This window comes from Haliotis rufescens, unplaced genomic scaffold (assembly GCF_023055435.1).
Source record: "Haliotis rufescens isolate VD_foot unplaced genomic scaffold, xgHalRufe1.0.p SCAF_30, whole genome shotgun sequence".
In the NCBI taxonomy this organism is placed as follows: Eukaryota; Metazoa; Mollusca; class Gastropoda; order Lepetellida; family Haliotidae; genus Haliotis; species Haliotis rufescens.
In genome coordinates, this window is record NW_025964002.1 from 2,157,204 (window position 1) to 2,176,282 (window position 19,079).

The following is a 19,079-nucleotide window of genomic DNA, read 5'->3' on the forward strand; positions in this document are numbered from 1 at the left end:
GTTCGTTCAGTCCGTGTACTGTGCCCCACAAATCTTACCTGATGGGTATCTGTGTGCGAAGGATCGTGTTAAGGTGCAACTATTCATTGGCGATGATTGATCCAACGTGCCTAGGCAAGTGTTCTATTGTCAGGAACTATGTTTGGAACACATCTGACCACAGCCATCCTCCAAGTGATGAGTGAGTTATTCGTTTCATCAACATAATGAGAAAACTTTCAGGAGAAGCAACCACACCGATGCAGCTACAATGATGAAACCAACCACAAAGACCCAGACATAGTTCCTCATCTTCAATCATTCCCTTGCCTGAGTACATTGAGTAGTTCCTTATACCGACTTTCTTCAGTATAAGCAAGCTCAGAGAAGTTTTAAAGCTTTATGTAATAAGAAACAAAAGTTGTGCAAACAAAAGGTCAGTGATAATCTGACCGAAGCAGCTGGTAATAAAGATATTAAGACATTTTGGAAAATTATTAAGAAATACACCAATAAACAAGCAACTTTTAATAAGATAGAGCCAGATATGTGGGTAAGCCACTTTAGTGAATTGTTGAACCAGGAAGGAAGTTTATGCTGATAAGGAATTTTCTGAGACAGTTGTTGATGTTGTGTCAGTTCATGATGCTACAGATTGCCTTATGTGTACTAATAGTGATGATATATTGTCGGCAGATTTTACAGCATCTGAAGTAACTAGAGCTATAACAAATCTAAATTCAAACAAATCTCCAGGGGATGATGGTATCTCAAATGAGTTTTTTGAATGTGGTGTCAATACCTTAACCCCTTATTTAACTTTATTGTTTAATCAGATATTGAGAAACGGACAGTTTCCAGAAGCCTGGACATCTAGTATTATCATACCTTTGTTTAAAAAGGGCAGTGTAAGTGATCCCAATAATTTTCGTGGCATCTCTCTTTTGAATTCCATGAGTAAAATTTTTGTATCAATACTTAATTCTAGGTTGGAGTATTTTGTTGAATCTCATCAAATTATCGGTGAATACCAGGGTGGTTTCAGACGTGAACATTCCACCTGTGATAACATTTTTATTTTACAGTCTATGGCTCAGAAATTCATAACGCGCAAAAAGGGAAAATTTTATTGCGCATTCATAGATTTTCAGAAAGCCTTTGATAGAGTTAGTCATGATAAGTTATTATTTTTATTGTTACAAAATGGTATACATGGACAATTTATAATGTTATCAAGAGTATGTATGATAATGTGAAATCTGCTGTTGTAGTTAATGTTGGTAGAAAATTATCAGAATATTTTTCTTGTACTGTTGGTGTTCGCCAGGGATGTACATTAAGTCCACCGCTGTTCTCCATATTCATTAAAGAGCTTGTTGATTATATTAGCAAGTCTTTTGATGATGGTATATTTATATCCGAAGAAATGTATAATATTCTTGCTCTCCTTTTTGCTGATGATCTCATTCTTGTAGCAGACACCCCTCTTAGATTGCAAAAGCGATTAGATCAGCTTGCTGTTTATTGAAGAAAATTATGCCAATTCTTACATATGGTAGTGAAATATGGGGTTTTATGGAGAGGGAGAGTATAGAAATTGTTCATAGAAAGTTTTGTAAATTTATTTTGAATATTTCTTATAAGTTACCAAATGCAGTAGCCTATGGAGAATGTGGCAGACGTCCACTTAAAGTTGTATATTATGTCAAATGTATAAAATATTGGTTACGGCTTATCGCCATGTCCAGAAGTAGGTACCCATATCAGTGTTATCAAATGCTAAGAAGTTGTTGTGATAGGAAACAACCTAATTGGGCCACTCATGTTAGAAATTTATTATGTTTTTATGGTTTTGGAGTAGTATGGGTATCGCATGAAGTGGGAGATGAGCAGTTATTTCTAAACATATTTAAGCAAAGAGTGTTGGATTGTGCAACACAGGATTGGCATTCAGATGTGGAACAAATGAAAGTGCTTGTTTTTTATTCCTCATTTAAATCTTTGTTAGAATGTGAAAAATATGTGGTTTGTATAAATGTAACTAAATTTAGAAGAGCGTTGTTAAAATTCAGAAGTGGTTTTAATTCATTTGGAATCCAGAATGTTAGAAAAGGTAAATGTGTTAAAGAGGATAAAGAAGCAATTTGTTTTTTTTGTAATGTTCTTGAGAATGAAAATCATATTATATTTCAATGTCCTAGGTATGAAGATAGCCGAAAGGTTTTTCTAGAGGAGTTGAGAAAAAAGAATAAATCATTTGTTACTATAAATATGTTGTGTACATCAGATCAAAGTGAGATTTTATATTATTTCTCCAGATTTCTATATACCATTTTCAGTATCAGAGGGGATGTCTAGTATTTTTACAGTTATCACTATTTGAAATGTTTCAGGGTTCACTGTACTAAGAAAAGAAAACAACTAACTGAAGCGTCTGGAAAATCTTAGTTTGTCAGATTTCTATAACACTTTATATAATCCCATCACTGTCAGTATGCTATCTGTTTCTATATTTATATTGAGGTTTATTAGCTAATAGAGCGCATCCAAAATATATTGTAACTATGGGTCATGTGGCCTTCTTTACTGAATAAAATTCTGTCTGTCTGTATACCGACAATAAAAGCGAACGTACCAGTCCTTCCCCAGACAAGAACTGACTTCAACCTCGAAATTGATACCTACCAATTTTAGTTTTCAACTTATGAGCAGATACTCTAATCACAGCATAACATTTTCTTAAGTCTCGGTGTAAAATAGCTAACTATATTTCCTAGCTATGAACAGATATTATGTTACTGCATATATACTTATATCTATAAGTCTTTGTTTACAATTTACACAAGCGGTGTAAGAGTTGATGGGTCTAACCAAATATAAGCAAATCCGTAAGATGATATTTCTTTTAACACGGGTATGTAAGTTCCAAACCATTCGTAGTATTTTTATGCATACCAGACTTTTAAATCGTAGTATATTTGTTAGTTTTATTCAATGGCTAAACTTGCATATAATCGCCAGCGACTGAAGGGATGGTGTAAATCATACCGGGGTCCATGTAGGAAGCAAAGGTACTGTAAGTCCCCATGGTCCCTGGTGTGGTGATCTCCCTTTAGTTACTGACGATCTCTAGCCCATTTTTATATTGTGTTGTTCCTTAATACTCAATGCTTTTAAATGTTCCGCAACTAGTTTTAAATCTTATCTGTGATATTCTAGTTCTCATACTGTCCTTCGATGACAGATTTTTATAACGTTTAAATATTTGTATATTTCATGTCTAACTTCTCGTCACGATATGGCTGAAATATTGCCGATGTGACGTAAAGCATTACCTCACTCACACTCTTTTAACACGGAATCACAAATGTTGAACACCGTTTTGACAATCAAGCAATAATAAATTATACGCTAGTGATAAGAGGCATTTTTTACTTTTTATAATCTGAAACCAGTACTTTATAATTCGTATATATTCAATAGTGTACGAAGGATAACGACCTGAAATTAAACATAAATAGCTACGTTACATGCTTTCGAGTGGACATTTCAAATCGTTTACAAAACGTAAGGTGCACACGTTCAATATCAGGAACATTTATAAGACCCTAGATTTCACATCCGTAACACATTGTGGAAGTAAGAAACGAATCAAACAATTGGCAGGTTTTTAACTTGAAGTCACAGATTTTGATGTTTGAAAACAAAACATTCATGGCCTAAAGACCTTCGCCTGCTGGCACGTTTTGACATACCGAGTTACCAGTGTATGTAAACATATTTCCTCAGGAACAAAATTCATGTACTAATTCTAACTCTGAACAATAACCACACTTTTCCACAAACCATATTTTTATATGCCTTTTAATAGCATCCCGTTTCTATAAACAGTGTCAAAGGCTTTTGAAAATATCTACAAATATAATACAAACGGTGTTTTTTTTCCATTAAAATGCTTATATACTAATGACTGTTATACAAATATCGCATCCGTCAGATATCTTGTCACATCGTTCCGTCCACGTTGATCACCTGCTTGCTAGCACGGCAGTAAATAGGTTTAGAGAAACAGCTGTTCAGAATGATGCCTCTATTATTGCCCACTTCACCAGCATTTCCCTTCCTGTGGATAGGTAGTATTCTACCCACTGTCCAGGCTCAGGAAGAACTCCCGAAGAATCTCATTGAATAGTTTAGTTATTGGATCAACAAGAGTTTACATTCCCCACTTGACGAATTTATTCATGATGTCAACTTATGCCAAGGGCGTATTTCTTTTAAAGTTAATTATAGTATTTGTCACTTCTTTCTGGTTTATGCCACAGTCGAAGATCTTCACAGAACGAATCGTTCGGTACTTTAGTTCCGGCGACTCTTTCTTCTACCTCAGGATTCTTAAAAGATTCAAATTTTAGAAGAAATGTATTCAACATAACATGTAAAATCCGATGCAGCTATATTTGTATTATATGATTAATTGTTTTTACCCTTAAAAAGTCTCCAGAGTTCTTTGGGCCTTTCAAATCGCAGCATTTTCCTGTATTATTTTCACAATAAACTCGTTCCTTTCTTTTCAGTTTCTTCTATGGCTTTTTGCCAGTATGTTGACATTCTCTGTTGCTATTTAGCATATCTCTATTGAAAGTATTTCATGCAGAAAGAGGAGCGGTGGGGTAGCCTAGGTGTTAAAGCATTCGTTCGATTCCCCATATCGGTACAATGTGTGAGACCCATTTCTGGTGTCGCCCGCCGAAATATTGTTGGAATATTGCTAATAAACGGCGTAAAGCCATACTCTCTCACTCACTAATGGAGAAAGGTAAGCCTTCTTGTTGGTTGAACAGACTTTATCGAACTACGCAGATTTTACGTAGGCATCACTGAATCCTGTACGTCCATTTTACATTACCCGGTCTGTTGTTATGGTGTTAAGGAGAATGTTACTCACTTCCCGGACAGTTTTGTCCATTTTTACTGCAACAGTTTACAATAAAGTTAATATACTGCTTTAAACTGTTCCCATATTGAGTCATCCCATTTGTGCATTTCATGAAGTTTACGTGGTATTGTGTCTGGTCTCATTCCAGCAGATTCACACTTTAGTTTTACCGAAATTGGTGCGTGGTCGCTGCATGGCTGACATCAAGAGGCGCAAATGCGGAAACCAGTCCAATCTTATTGTCGTCCATTCCGTTGGCATTTTGATCTGTGTACGTGCCATGTATATCCTATCCGTACCTTCCATGTGCGGAACGTAGCTCAACACATATCTGATAGCTGTGCCCCGAACCTGTCTACTGTCCTGTACATCGTATTCCTGGAGTAGCCGTCGTCATCAGTGTACCTGGATTATAAACCCACTGCCACTTTTACCATTGTGTTGTAGGTATCTTCCTATCTCGCAATAGCCTCTTGGGAGGTTTTACTTATTCCTGGTAAGACCCCATCCAAGGTATAAGGTTTGACTTCCCCCAGTAAGACCTGATGGTTTGAGTAGTAGATGAAATTTGTCCTTGGTGGTTCAAACGTCCAATGTTCTAAGATCGAAGACAAGTAATGAGAAAATGAGTTGTTCACGTTTACTTGTCATGACTTCAGTTTGTGCTACATGCTGCACGTGGTCTTTCTCTCGCACGCTTTGACTGAATTCCCTTTATACCGCGACACCCAGAATTATTTCGCTGAAAGGTATCCCGATGTTTTCTTACTTTTTTCAGGTCTTGCGTGCATATAGACGGTTCATACATTAGATGAAACACTCCTCCTCGGTTTTGGTTGTCATCACAATCAACATTCTTGAAAGTTGACAAGGTGACCGATAACTTTGCTTTTATAATACTTTTGGATGCTTGCTCTTAGAGTAAACATGTTGTCAACAGTTGCATAACCTGATAAAAATCATACTTGTACTTCAGATAATACATTGCTATGCTCAACCAAGTTACGTATGAAGCGACACACGGGTTCGGGTGTTCAGGCGCGTTGACTTGGCTGATGCATGTCATCGTATCCCAATTGCTCATGATCTCAAACAATGGATTGTCTGGTCCAGACTCGATTATTTACAGACCGCCGTCGTATAGCTGGATTATTGGTGATTGCGGCGTGAAACAACAAACAAACAAACAACCCAGTTAAACAACAGTGTTGTTATATTTAGTATTAAAGTGAAAATCTTTCCAAATATACTCTTGCGACGGATCCCCCTTTATGCATTGACAGTGTAATGCTTAGGCTCCACGTTGATGGGAAATACCATGTCGTGTATGATTTCTTAAGGAAGCAAGCAATGAAAGGACGTAACACAGACAAATAAGACTTAGACGTTTCTGCTGTAGGATTACCAGGGACAGAAGATCTTCCATTATTAAGTTTTTAACAGGATACTTATTCATTTGTAATCAATCTGAATCAGACATATTTTCAGAATCATCCTTTATTTGACCGTTTGAGAAAAAGAACATTCTTCAGTTGGGAGGCGGTTGGGTAGCTTATTGGTTCAAGCGTTCGCTAGTCACGTCAAAGACCCGGGTTCGATTCCCCACATGGGTACAATGTGTGAAGCCCATTTCTGAAGCCCATTTCGCCTTGATATTGATGGGATATTACTAAAAGCGGCGTAAAACAATACTCACCCACTCACTGGCAAACCATATGAACTGATATCACGATGAGTGTTTTCCATGCGTTTAACTTGTCGCCAAAACGGTTTGCTATCCCAAACATTCTATTGAGCTCTCCTTGTGTGAAGAGCGTGCATTAACATCTTGTCATAATGGTTGCGTCACTCACCAAGCCGCACGGATTCCCTGTCACTCGATACGTCCAAATACACGCAAGCACACGTTTTGATATTTGCCTCGCCAATACCCATCGTACCACTCTCCAGGAATTGACTATTCGATCTGGATTACATTTCCTGAACAAACAATCGTAATATCACAAATACCAACTAGACTGCTACGAAAAGCGTTGTTGAGTATGTTTGGAATGAGATAGAACATCAAAATCATCAGTGCTCTCACCCAGTAAACCAACAGCTTTAAAATCATGTAAGTTCCCACTAGTGCATTCAAATATCCTCAAGATTATATTAAGTGAGCGTTCAGGACATAGCTTCCAATCGTGAAGTAGTTCGGTCTCTAGACAAAGGAGACCATGTTTGCTGAGTGTCTTTCATAAAGTGAACATGCTAAAGTTGTTTTGTTTGTTTATTTGCTGTTTAACGCAGCACTCAGCAATATTCATGTCTGTACATAATCGAATCTGGGCATAATCTGTAAACATCGCAAAATCATAAACAGATCCTCGGGCCTCAGTCTATGAATCTTATTCTGTTTAACTCCTATGTATCATTTTCAATTCTAGACCGTTTTACTTTTGAAAAAAAGGTACCATGATTCTTTTCGTGAAAAACTAGCATCCAACATAATTATGTAAAAGAGTTTTGGAGAACTGTAGTATATATGACTGTAATTAATATACACTATACAACTATTGATGACTGGAATAATCCAGGTTATCACCAGGTTCTTACATTCATTTCAAGATTCGAATTTCGATTTAAATCTTCCTACGAACAAAATTGGCATGGCGCCCTCCAAAACACCAGAGAATAACCGAGATAGGTTCCACTGGGCGGAAAACGCGAAACAGCGGTGAAGATTGTATGAGCGTTTCCGTCGTTAACGTTGTATATATACTTTCTATGGTAGCAAGTACTGCCGGCTGAAGCCTCGTGATTGTAGAGGACTGTAGAGAACTGATAGTCAGTCGAGAACTTCCGTTTGAGTGAGTATGCTTTTACGCCGCTTTTAGCAATATAACACGGCGTGGGACACCAGAAATGAGCTTCACACATCACACCCATGTGGGACATCGACCCCGGGCTTTCGGCGTCATTGTCACTGTGACAGTTATCTGATGGCACGAGGGTAGAGTGATCCCCACACAGACGGAGTCGCGTGACAGAGAAATATTGTGTTGTTGACATGACATGATGTCATAAAGACATATCAATCAAAACCTGCGTCAGCTGACCAAACTGCTTCTATGTGACTAGTCAGTAAAATAATCGGGTGTCTGTGACCTTTCGAAAATGAACAAGCTTGAATCACGTGGAGTGATGATCAAGAACCCTCGAAAATACGCCCTAAAGAACATCCCCGATTTACGCTTACAAGAAACGCAATTCCATGTGGAAGTATACTGTTAAACAAAACAAAACATGCAAAGCCAGATTTGTGTGAGGTAGGAAAATACATTTATATGCGGAACCGTACACGGTATTGAGCCAAAATGTTGTGGAGAGAACACTTGGTGATTGTAGTCATCTCAGTTATCGATACATAGGAAAAGTCTAAGATGAAGGTCAGCTACCATCAATAACGCGTATGTCCCCCGCTGAAATCGATAGCGGCCTGACATCTCCTGCCCATGGAAGAGACGAGTAAGCGAATCACATCCTGAGGAATGGAAGCCCACTCGGCCTGCAACGCAAAAGCCAACTGCTGCAACGTCTGGGGTTGTGGTTGACGTCGGCGTAGCCGTCTATCCAATTTACCGTCCCTCTATCGTGTTTACATCCGGGGATCTGGAGTGCCAGGGGAGAACATCAACGTTTTTGTTGTGTAAACAGGCTTTTGTGATCCGTGCTGTATGCGGTCGAGCGGTGTCCTGCTGGAATTCACCGTTGGCTGCAATTAGGAGGACGCGTGGTAGGAGCATTTCGTTGATGTATTGTTGAGCCGTAAGATTGCCCTGAATATGAACCAAAACTGTCCTGCCCTCGATGAGAGGTAGCCGCCCACACCATTACGCTACCCCCCACCAACCTGTCCACTTCCTGTACGCAGTTTCCGGCGTAACGTTCTCCCCGACGTCTGTAGATCCATGCTCTTCCATCCCCTCGACGGAGGAGAAATCTTGATTCGTCGCTGAACCAGACATCTCTCCTTCGCAGTTGAGGCCATACCATGTGTGGATGAAACCACTGCAGTCGTTGTTGACGATGTTGTCGTCTCAATATGACGCGTCGAACAGGACGTCTTGCTCGTAGACCTGCTGCTCTTAAACGTTTTCGTACGATCTGGTCAGAGATTCACTCCGGGTAATTGGGATACGGTTGAGGTGGCTGTGGTCGTCCTTTCACGTAGTCGGACGAAGCGATCTTTGGCTGGTGTGGTTACTCTTGGTCGTCCCGACCTTGGCCGATCACGTGTTGACCCATGCTGTTGAAACCGATCCCATAGCCTAGTTATAGTGCTGGGCGCTAAATTGAAAACTCCTGGCTACAGCTGATCGGGATTCCCCTGCCTGCAAGCGGCCCATGACGTTGTTTCTTTGCAATCATGTTAATCTTGGCATGTTGTTGAAGTATCATTGTTCGATTGACGTAGATGTCAGGCAATCAAAACCCCTGCACTTTAATACCGTTCATAGTGCTGCTGCACGTGCAGTGCGTGCATCTCTATGGCCCTTTCGTTTATGCACTGGATGCGTTTTCCGAATCGTACGTGTTTCCCGACTGATGGTTTGCATATCCTTGTTGTGATCATTTTATCCGGGCAATTTGTCACTGACACGATAACACATTAAACCTCTTCACTTTGCACCTCTTGGTCCGCTAATTTGCTTTTATGGCCAAAACTCTCCGTTTTGCGTTTCTTTTTTTGAAGAGTATAGTTTATTAGACATACATGTTGTTTTCCCAAAGACCGTTGCCTGTAAAAACAAAATAAGATCATCCACAGTTTCACGACTGTCTGTCTACGCCAGGAGTCTTCCATCGCCCTCGCATATAACCTTTGCTTTATTCCACGTGTTCTTGCCCTCATTAATGTAGAATGTCTTTCCAGGCTCACAAGGGACAGCTGGTGGCAAAAGGAATCGGTGTACGTGAGTCGTTTTAATTCTAAATGCCACCGACAATAGGTGGTGGAATATAAGACGCGATACAAATGTAAAGAAATATTTTTTTTTAAATGTTGTTTAACGCCGCACTCAACAATATTCCAACCATAGGACGGTTGTATTTTTTAATCGTTTCTAAATTCATAATTAATGTTAACGAATATTCTGTCTAAAAAAGTTCTCTCAACTCATGATCAGTAATGTCTCTCTGTGTACAGCACTATCAGGTTTCTTCTGCCTGACTGTGTGGACTTTCCATTTGCAAGGGTTTCACAGTATCAAAGAGTAAATCTGAAAGATATTTTCCCCATGTGAGCGGGCATCTGATTCTGAGCTAATTGAACGAAATTGGCCTGTACATTTTAAAATTTGTATGTGAATAACTAATTGCGTGCTTTTAAATTTAGTTTGATGCTTTTATCATCAACGTTTACTGAAAGCTCTGTCCAGGAGGTTAAATTTCCGTAAAATGATCCCCGCCCAATACAAACTACTGTACCACAATTACAATGGCAGTAAACAATAGAGTGGTAGTACCATATTCAATGGCAGTATATAATATGATGGCAAAAGTCAGTGATAACAATATATATTCACCCAGCGGCGACAGTGGTCAAGCTTCGGGATAGGCCTAGGCAGGGAATCCGGGGTGATGAGTGATCTTCACATGAAAGCTGGTCTTGATGCAATGAAATGTGTGAGAGATACGAGAGGCACGCTCTTGTCCACTTATATACAGTCTAACTTGCTACTGGAAATGTTCACACAGTGCCATCACAACATAGAACATTCTACATGTTTCTATGATCAGCGATCCTCACAAGAAAGCTGGCTCTAATGTGGTGAAATTATTGCGTGATAGATACGTAAACACGCTATTGTCCCCTTATATAGAACCTTAGCAGCCACTGGAAAGTTCCACACAGTGCCTTCTCCAGTCTAACGGTACTGGAACATTGAAGAAGGTTCCATAAAATACGATCACTGTCCGCGGTATACCGGACAGGAAGTTTACACGCCATACTAACATCAAAATAAAGTAACTTCCTGACGACTGATCACTGTCCAAAAACAATGCAATGAGCGTCTGCTAAAACCCAACAGAAGCAATACACCACAGCCACAATGACTGTCAAACAATAGAATACACTGCTATGTGATAAATGTAATTATCATCAATCAGTCTTTTAAGCCAACTCATTACTGATTTTTTTTAAATATTGGCTAGTATTGTGCACAGCCACCAGTGGCACAAGTGATGACGTAAATCCTGCTGGGGTATCGTGCAGGAAGCTGAGGCATCGTAAGTCCCCATGGTCCCCGGCGAGGTGGCCTAGCTTTGGTTACTGGTTGCTTATAACCCTTGTTTTAAACAGTTATTAATAATATTGTTGTATATAAATTTGACAGATTTGTATATAAATATATCTTTGTATTCAAGACTCAATTGTATTATTATGTAATAACTTGTTCTCACCGCTATATGGCTGAAATGATTCCGATGCGACGTTACATTTTAACTCACTCACTCACGCTTTGTACGGATTTGGAATCCAGCATAAAGATAAATGGGCATATCTTTACGTTTCAGAGTGAGTGAGTATGGTTTTACGCCGCTTTTAGCAATATTCCAGCAATATCACGGCGGGGGACACCAGAAATGGGCTTCACACATTGTACCTATGTCGGGAATCGAGCCCGGGCCTTCGGCGTGACGAGCGAACGCTTTAACCACTAGCCTACCCGACCGCCCCTTTACGTTTCAGAGTAAAGCCAGGAGAGGATAGAACGTGTAATGATGTGTGGTTTGGCCGATTTCGTTCTCAGGTAACATCACACTCGCATGTAACACATATAAGGCATTTATTGATTATATATGTCATGCTTCATAATTCGGGTCTTTATGAGGTTGGAACGTCCGCTTGAAGGGACGATGTTGTTGTATCCACAATAAAAACATAATAACTGAGTGAGCCGGAATCTAATCGAATAATAGCATCATCCACAGAGGCATACAATTAATCGAATAGGCATGATAAAACATTACAAAAGATGAGCACATGTATTTTGAAAATATCAATGTCTTTTATTTTTCCTCTGTCCTTTTGTCCTATATTAAAGATTAACTCTTTCACTAACCATCGGGAGATGGTATATTATACAAAAGGAAAGACATATTTAATGATTTAATACAGTCCCAAATGTATTGACAACTGAAAGATAAACAGTCAGCTAAAGGCGCTTGGCTATTGTGTTAGTCGATCTAACTCGGTTTGTAAATATAATTTATGACTTGGAATAGATTATCCAAATAAGAAAATTTGTTCTCATCGTTATCCCCGTTTAAGAGCTTCGGTCACATTTGTAAGTTTACGTTGTTCAAATATATTCAAAACGGGCAGGATAAACATAGAAATAGTTGTTTTCTTAGCCATAATCTTTTTTCCGTCTTTCGGTATGATTTTGTCATGGTAATATTCGCGTTGTTGTCAGTGGACGCTTGGAATATATAAGACTTCTTGTACAAAGACCCTTTGCATAAATAACGTTTCTTTCGTAGTAGCCTGGGGACAGTCAACATCTGCTGTGGGCGTGTTTGCAGGTACTCTGTCTTCGGGCCAGGCAGTGAAGGTTTCTATGTAGATACACTGTGCGGCGCCAGGCAACACACAAAAACTGGCGGGTGATACCGTTAGGTCAGTACATGCAAACTCTGTTGATGTTTAAAATACTACCTGCTGTTATTTATAATATATGAATTGTAAAGAGATAAATCATCATGATCTAGTTTGTTTATAATAATGTGAAATGTCGTGAAAGTCGCGTAATTATTATAACGTTGATGCTAGCCGCTGTCGGGTGAAATGTGGCTAATGGGATTATATCATATCGTACCAATACATCACGTGTCTCCTTTCCTCATAGTTAATTTTTCTACTGAAAACTACAATGCAAATTACGAAAGATTATAAATACCGAGTTATCTGAAGACTCATGGCAAGTGCTCAAATGGTTTTGTTACATATCTTATTATTATTTTTTTAAGAACGTCGAGAAACGATGTTATAACCATGTTGTAACCATACGCTCCATTTTATACAGCCAGGTATTGAATTATTACAGAACTCTCTAACTATCATAACTTCCAAAAATGTATAATATACAACTTTTCGTTCAAATATATACCTTATTAAATGAATATGCTTATATTTTCATTTAAAAAAGTACAGTTTACATAAAAATATCACTTGAACTTTGTTGTTTTGAATAAGTTCTAAACTAAAATCGGCACAGAATTCTAATGGACCATACCATCAATGATACCGGCATATGATCTCGTATTGAAAATACAGACTTTCATACAAAAATTAGAACATTCAGGGGCATTTTAATTAACTAACTAACAAACTGTATGAAGTAATGGAATAATACATATTATGTATAGTATAAACTGTGTTGTCATCAAACTGTATACTGTCAAAAACCTGTCTGCCAGTTTAAGAAATAAACTGTATCTGCGTCCATGTCGTTCACACAGTGTCATCACTAAATAGAATATTCTACATGTTTCTTTAACACTCTTACACCGTCCTCGGTATTCCGGAAGTTTACACATCACACCGGCATCTATATATAGTAACGTCCTCAAAGCTACTTTCATTACACAGTACTACATTCCTGACAACTAATCACTGTCCAAATACATTGCAACGAGTGTCTACCAAATCTCAACAGAAACAATGCAACACAGATACAATCATTGTTGACCAATACAATACACTGTCATATAAAGGTTTGCTTATTCTGACAACGGTACAAGGCATGTCTACACTCAGACATGGTTTTACTACGAATGAAATGTAAGGCTGTCCTCGAGTGTACGTCGCTCGTTTTCTGTGAAATATTGGAATCAGAAGTGTCTTTGATTTTAAAATGATTAATCAGGAAATGCTGAGATTTTTGGAATGGGCAGTGACACCTAAACAAAATGACAATGTTATAGAACAGTAAGGCTGAGCCAGAGGGTTTTGTGTGTATGGATGCGCAGCTTCCCCGTTTGCCTATCTCTACCTCCTCTCCAGTTCAAAATTCCTGGATCCGCCCCTGAACAGGATTTGATTATGAACTTCTTCATCTTGAATCTGTATTGTAACGCCGGGGTGTTCTCGAAGACCGCTAAGCTGGCAGCGCGTACTAACAGCAGGACCAGTTTGGAAGAATTGCCGACAAAACCTGTCGTAAACATGATTTTATTTCGTAATCCCCCATCTTTCTCATTTCGCGGGATTTATAATCAGCATGACTTTGGGCCTCCTGCTGTCCTTAAACAGGATGTGTGAATTTATGGCATTAGTGAGAACACTACTTTTGTCTTCTTGCTCGAATTGTGTGCCCCCCCCCCTGTTAATGAGTACCCTCATTACAGTGAGTGAGTGAGTTGGGTTTAACGCCGTTTTGAGTGAGTGAGTGATTGAGTGAGTTGGGTTTAACGCCGCTATTAACAGTATTCCAGTTTTATCGCGGTGTGTCAGTTTAATGTGGGAGGAAAGCCCCAAGTGATGCAGGTTTCAGACGTTTACCACTAAGGGTATGGTGCTGACAAGAAACATAATCGGGGCGAACCGGGATTCGAACCCACAATCATAGGTTTCTGGCGTGCCCAAAGTACGCAACTCAGCACAGCGAATCGCGGCTCCTTAGGGGACTGGACCACCCGTGCCCCCAACGCCGTTTTGAATAGTATTCCAGTTATATCACGGCGGGTCAGCTCTCCACTTCGGTGAAATCCATGAGCACGGGTAAGCTGGGCAAACCTAGAAACATAACGAACCGGGATTCGGACCCATTATTCTAGATATCTGGCGTGCCGGGGGGATCCTTGTACTGATACAGATCAGCACAGCCAATGTAAAACACTCTTTGATTTGATCTGTAGAATTAACACCTGAAGGTGAAGAGTCACTGATACACGTTTTGTGGTGGAAGGTGCCAGAGTCACTGATACACGTTTTGTGGTGGAAGGTGTCATAGTCACAGATACACGTTTTGTGGTGGAAGGTGTCAGAGTCACTGATACACGTTTTGTGGTGGAAGGTGTCAGAGTCACTGATACACGTTTTGTGGTGGAAGGTGTCAGGATTTATACACTTTGGTGAAAGACTGGAATTGGCCTCATTATTCTAGATATCTGGCGTGCCGGGGGGATCCTTGTACTGATACAGATCAGCACAGCCAATGTAAAACACTCTTTGATTTGATCTGTAGAATTAACACCTGAAGGTGAAGAGTCACTGATACACGTTTTGTGGTGGAAGGTGCCAGAGTCACTGATACACGTTTTGTGGTGGAAGGTGTCATAGTCACAGATACACGTTTTGTGGTGGAAGGTGTCAGAGTCACTGATACACGTTTTGTGGTGGAAGGTGTCAGGATTTATACACTTTGGTGAAAGACTGGAATTGGCCTCGTGGGTGAGTATCGTGCAATGCAGAGTATGGCTAGATAGAATATACAGGTGCAACCACTGCTCGTTGTGGGCTGGGCTGACTTGATATGGCACTTCGCTTGGCTGACACTCATTTCTGTACCGTCCAGCAGCACAGAACCATCAACACATCTACCTACATTGATTATGAGATAATGTACCACATCCTTGGCTCGTTTACGAAAACTGTAGAATGCCCTTTTTTCATCACGAGTCTTGACATGCTTCACAAGATGGTCATCAGACAAAATAAATGTGTGCAAAAGTACATAATACAATTTATTATGAAGAGCCTCCCATTATAACTGGTAAATATAAGCGATCTATTGTCTGACATGATTCTTCGCCAACTAAACTCGACAATTAAAATCTGTTTCTAGTGTGGATTCTCCTTTGGCAAGAAGTTCGTGGACGGTTCACCATATCTGTAGTGAAGCAGTAGTAGTTGTTTCGTATCGACTCAGGCCGACCAGATGCCTTGATGGCAAGTGGACTTTGAAGAAACCTACAACATTACTGACGCCGAAGGTTTCACCAAGGTGAGATTGCTGTGGTTGGTGTATAAGTTACATGTGTCACTAGCGGTGTGTACGAGCTAATATGACTTGCAACGCTTTATCTTTACGAGTTACAAGAACTATTATCCATATTTGTGTGTGATAATGAAATATGTACTATATACTTCAGTGTGCAGTTTCGTAGGTTGAGAAACGTGATATGTTTATTGCAGTGAACATAACCCTTGGCATTCCACTGCAGTGAACATACCACTTTGACGAAACAATTGTCTTACAAGAATTACCGTCCCGCTAATTGTCTCCCCTTTATCGTTAGTATCTGGGCCGTTCACAAACTGTTGACTTCCTACTTACGTTAGTTCCACGTTTACAAGACAAAATATCGACATAAGGTCATTTACCGAGTGAATATCGCTCCTTGCCGTTTGTTATTCTATTATTCTCGTTAGAAACTGTAAAATTATCATTTAACTCGTCAATCTAGACTGTTTCTTTCGGAAAGCTCCATGTTTGTTACTTGACCAGTGTGTATTATTTCGCTTCCAACAACGGTCTACTTTTTAAGTCGCAATTACAAACGTGCCTGTTTGTTTGGCAGAGAGAATTTATGCTTCAAGGTTTTACATTTGCATTCACATAATTAAACTTTCCGGTAGACAACGTACAGAAAAGGTATATAATAAATAGGATATTCCATTTGTCTATGTTTCTCTCATCCCGTGACGGGGAAAAGGAGATATTTCACTTTGCTCCACATGGTCGCCAATGACTTCTATCATACTTTCATCTTGGTAACTCGAAGAGCGAACACTGTGACGTGAAAAGCAAGTGACATCACATCAAACATGATAACGTCATGATATCCGCACATGTTATCGTACGTGAGAAGGCCAATACTGTCTTGAAACAAATAGTGATAACAGTAATTATTACATACTGAGAAAAGTGACGTGTTCTCTCCAGTGAACATAAAACCGGAAGTACCGCTAACGAAGTTACCCGCACGTGCTTAGATTTCTGCGTTAACAGGGATGATATTTATTGGATAACAGTTCTTCTTTTGCGTTCTGTTTGTTGTTTAAAATTGTCCATGTTTAAAATACGGGTAAATGTTCTTCAAGCATGTATATTTTATCATTATCCTTAAAGTAGATGTATAAAACGTTGATGTCTCATATGAGAAATAAACGACTCGTGGTCGTTGTTTATCGTGCAATAAAACAATACGAGGAGAATTAACCACTTGGGCTTGTGCCCCTCATGGATTATTCTTCCAGCAGTGTTTTATTGCACGATTAACAACACCCACAAAAGCGTTTATTTCTAACATAAAGCATGACATTGCGGTATTGTGTCTTATTCCTATCTCAGTCGCAGAAAATACAGTGAAACAAACCTGAAGCAGTCGAGTCGAGTGTTGCCATTCCACCATTTGTTTTCGCTCAAAAAAAAGTGATGGGGTTTATTACTGACATATATTTGAACTATTGTCTTGGCTTCAGTCAAATATGTTTTAAGATGACTCATTTTCACTTTCATCTCTTAACTTCGATGAAATGATCAATATATGTCTGAAATGTGGTCCTTATCTACTGCGAAACCTGAAGAATATTAATGTCACTTGATAAAGTGTTAAGGTGATATGATTTACTTAACTTACGATCGCTGCCAAAACACAAAAGCAGAACAATATATGCATTGCATGTACCTCATCGAAATGTATGTTTCAGGTGAAATGTTTTCAGACGATGCTACTAGCTTCACGGAGGCGCATTCACAGATGTGTTACAACAACAATCTGACGCATGTCTTCGATATCGATACGTTCACCATCTGACGATGTCTTCGATATCGATACGTTCACCATCTGACGCACGTCTTCGATATCGATACGTCCACCATCTGACGCATGTCTTCGATATCGATACGTCATCCATCTGACGCATGTCTTCGATATCGATACGTCCACCATCTGACGCATGTCTTCGATATCGATACGTTCACCATCTGACGCATGTCTTCGATATCGATACGTCCACCATCTGACGCATGTCTTCGATATCGATACGTCCACCATCTGACACATGTCTTCGATATCGATACGTTCACCATCTGACGCATGTCTTCGATATCGATACGTCATCCATCTGACGCATGTCTTCGATATCGATACGTCCACCATCTGACGCATGTCTTCGATATCGATACGTCCACCATCTGACACATGTCTTCGATATCGATACGTTCACCATCTGACGCATGTCTTCGATATCGATACGTCATCCATCTGACGCATGTCTTCGATATCTATACGTCCATCATCTGACGCACGTTTTCGATATTGATACGTTCACCATCTGATGCATTTCTTCGATATCGATACGTCATCCATCTGACGCTTGTTTTCGATATCTATACGTCCATCATCTGACGCACGTCTTCGATATCGATACGTTCACCATCGGACGCATGTCTTCGATATCGATACGTTCACCATCTGACCCATGTCTTCGATATCAATACGTCATCCATCTGACCCATGTCTTCAAAGTCGATACGTTCACCATCTGACCGATGTCTTCGACATTGATACGTTCACCATCTGACGCATGTCTTCGATATCAATATGTCATCCATCTGACGCATGTCTTCGATATCGATACGTCATCCATCTGACGAATGTCTTCGATATCAATACGTCATACATCTGCGGTATGTTTTCGATATCGATACGCCCCCCATCTGACGCATGTCTTCGATATCGATACGTCCACCATCTGACGCATGTCTTCGATATCAATACGTTCACCATCTGACGCATGTCTTCGATATCGATACGTTCACCATCTGACGCATGTCTTTCAATATCGATACGTTCACCATCCGACACATGTCTTCGATATCGATACGTCCACCATCTGACGCATGTCTTCGATATCAATACGTTCACCATCTGACGCATGTCTTCCATATCGATACGTTCACCATCTGACGCATGTCTTCGATATCGATACGTCCACCCTCTGACAAGGACATGCTGCAGTGCATTCCCAGCTATATTGGCATCAATGTATTAAACAGTAAACATTCTTGTGTTATTGTGCGTGTGATACTGAAGGGACATGTTTTGGCATATTCCATCAATGAATATATATTAACTAACATGGGTGAGTAAGTGAGTATGG

The 19,079-nt window shown here is 39.7% G+C and overlaps 1 protein-coding gene across 1 annotated transcript in view; it reads right to left on the bottom strand.

The window, feature by feature from the left end:
* LOC125384509 (cell wall protein DAN4-like) overlaps window positions 1–18,085 on the bottom strand; it is a 46,069-nt gene extending 27,984 nt beyond the window's left edge. Inside the window, exon 1 of the mRNA XM_048403990.1 lies at window positions 17,698–18,085. Within this exon, the coding sequence (XP_048259947.1) occupies window positions 17,698–18,085 (388 nt within the window). The remainder of the gene's footprint in view (window positions 1–17,697) is intronic.
* Window positions 18,086–19,079: the final 994 nt, after the last annotated feature.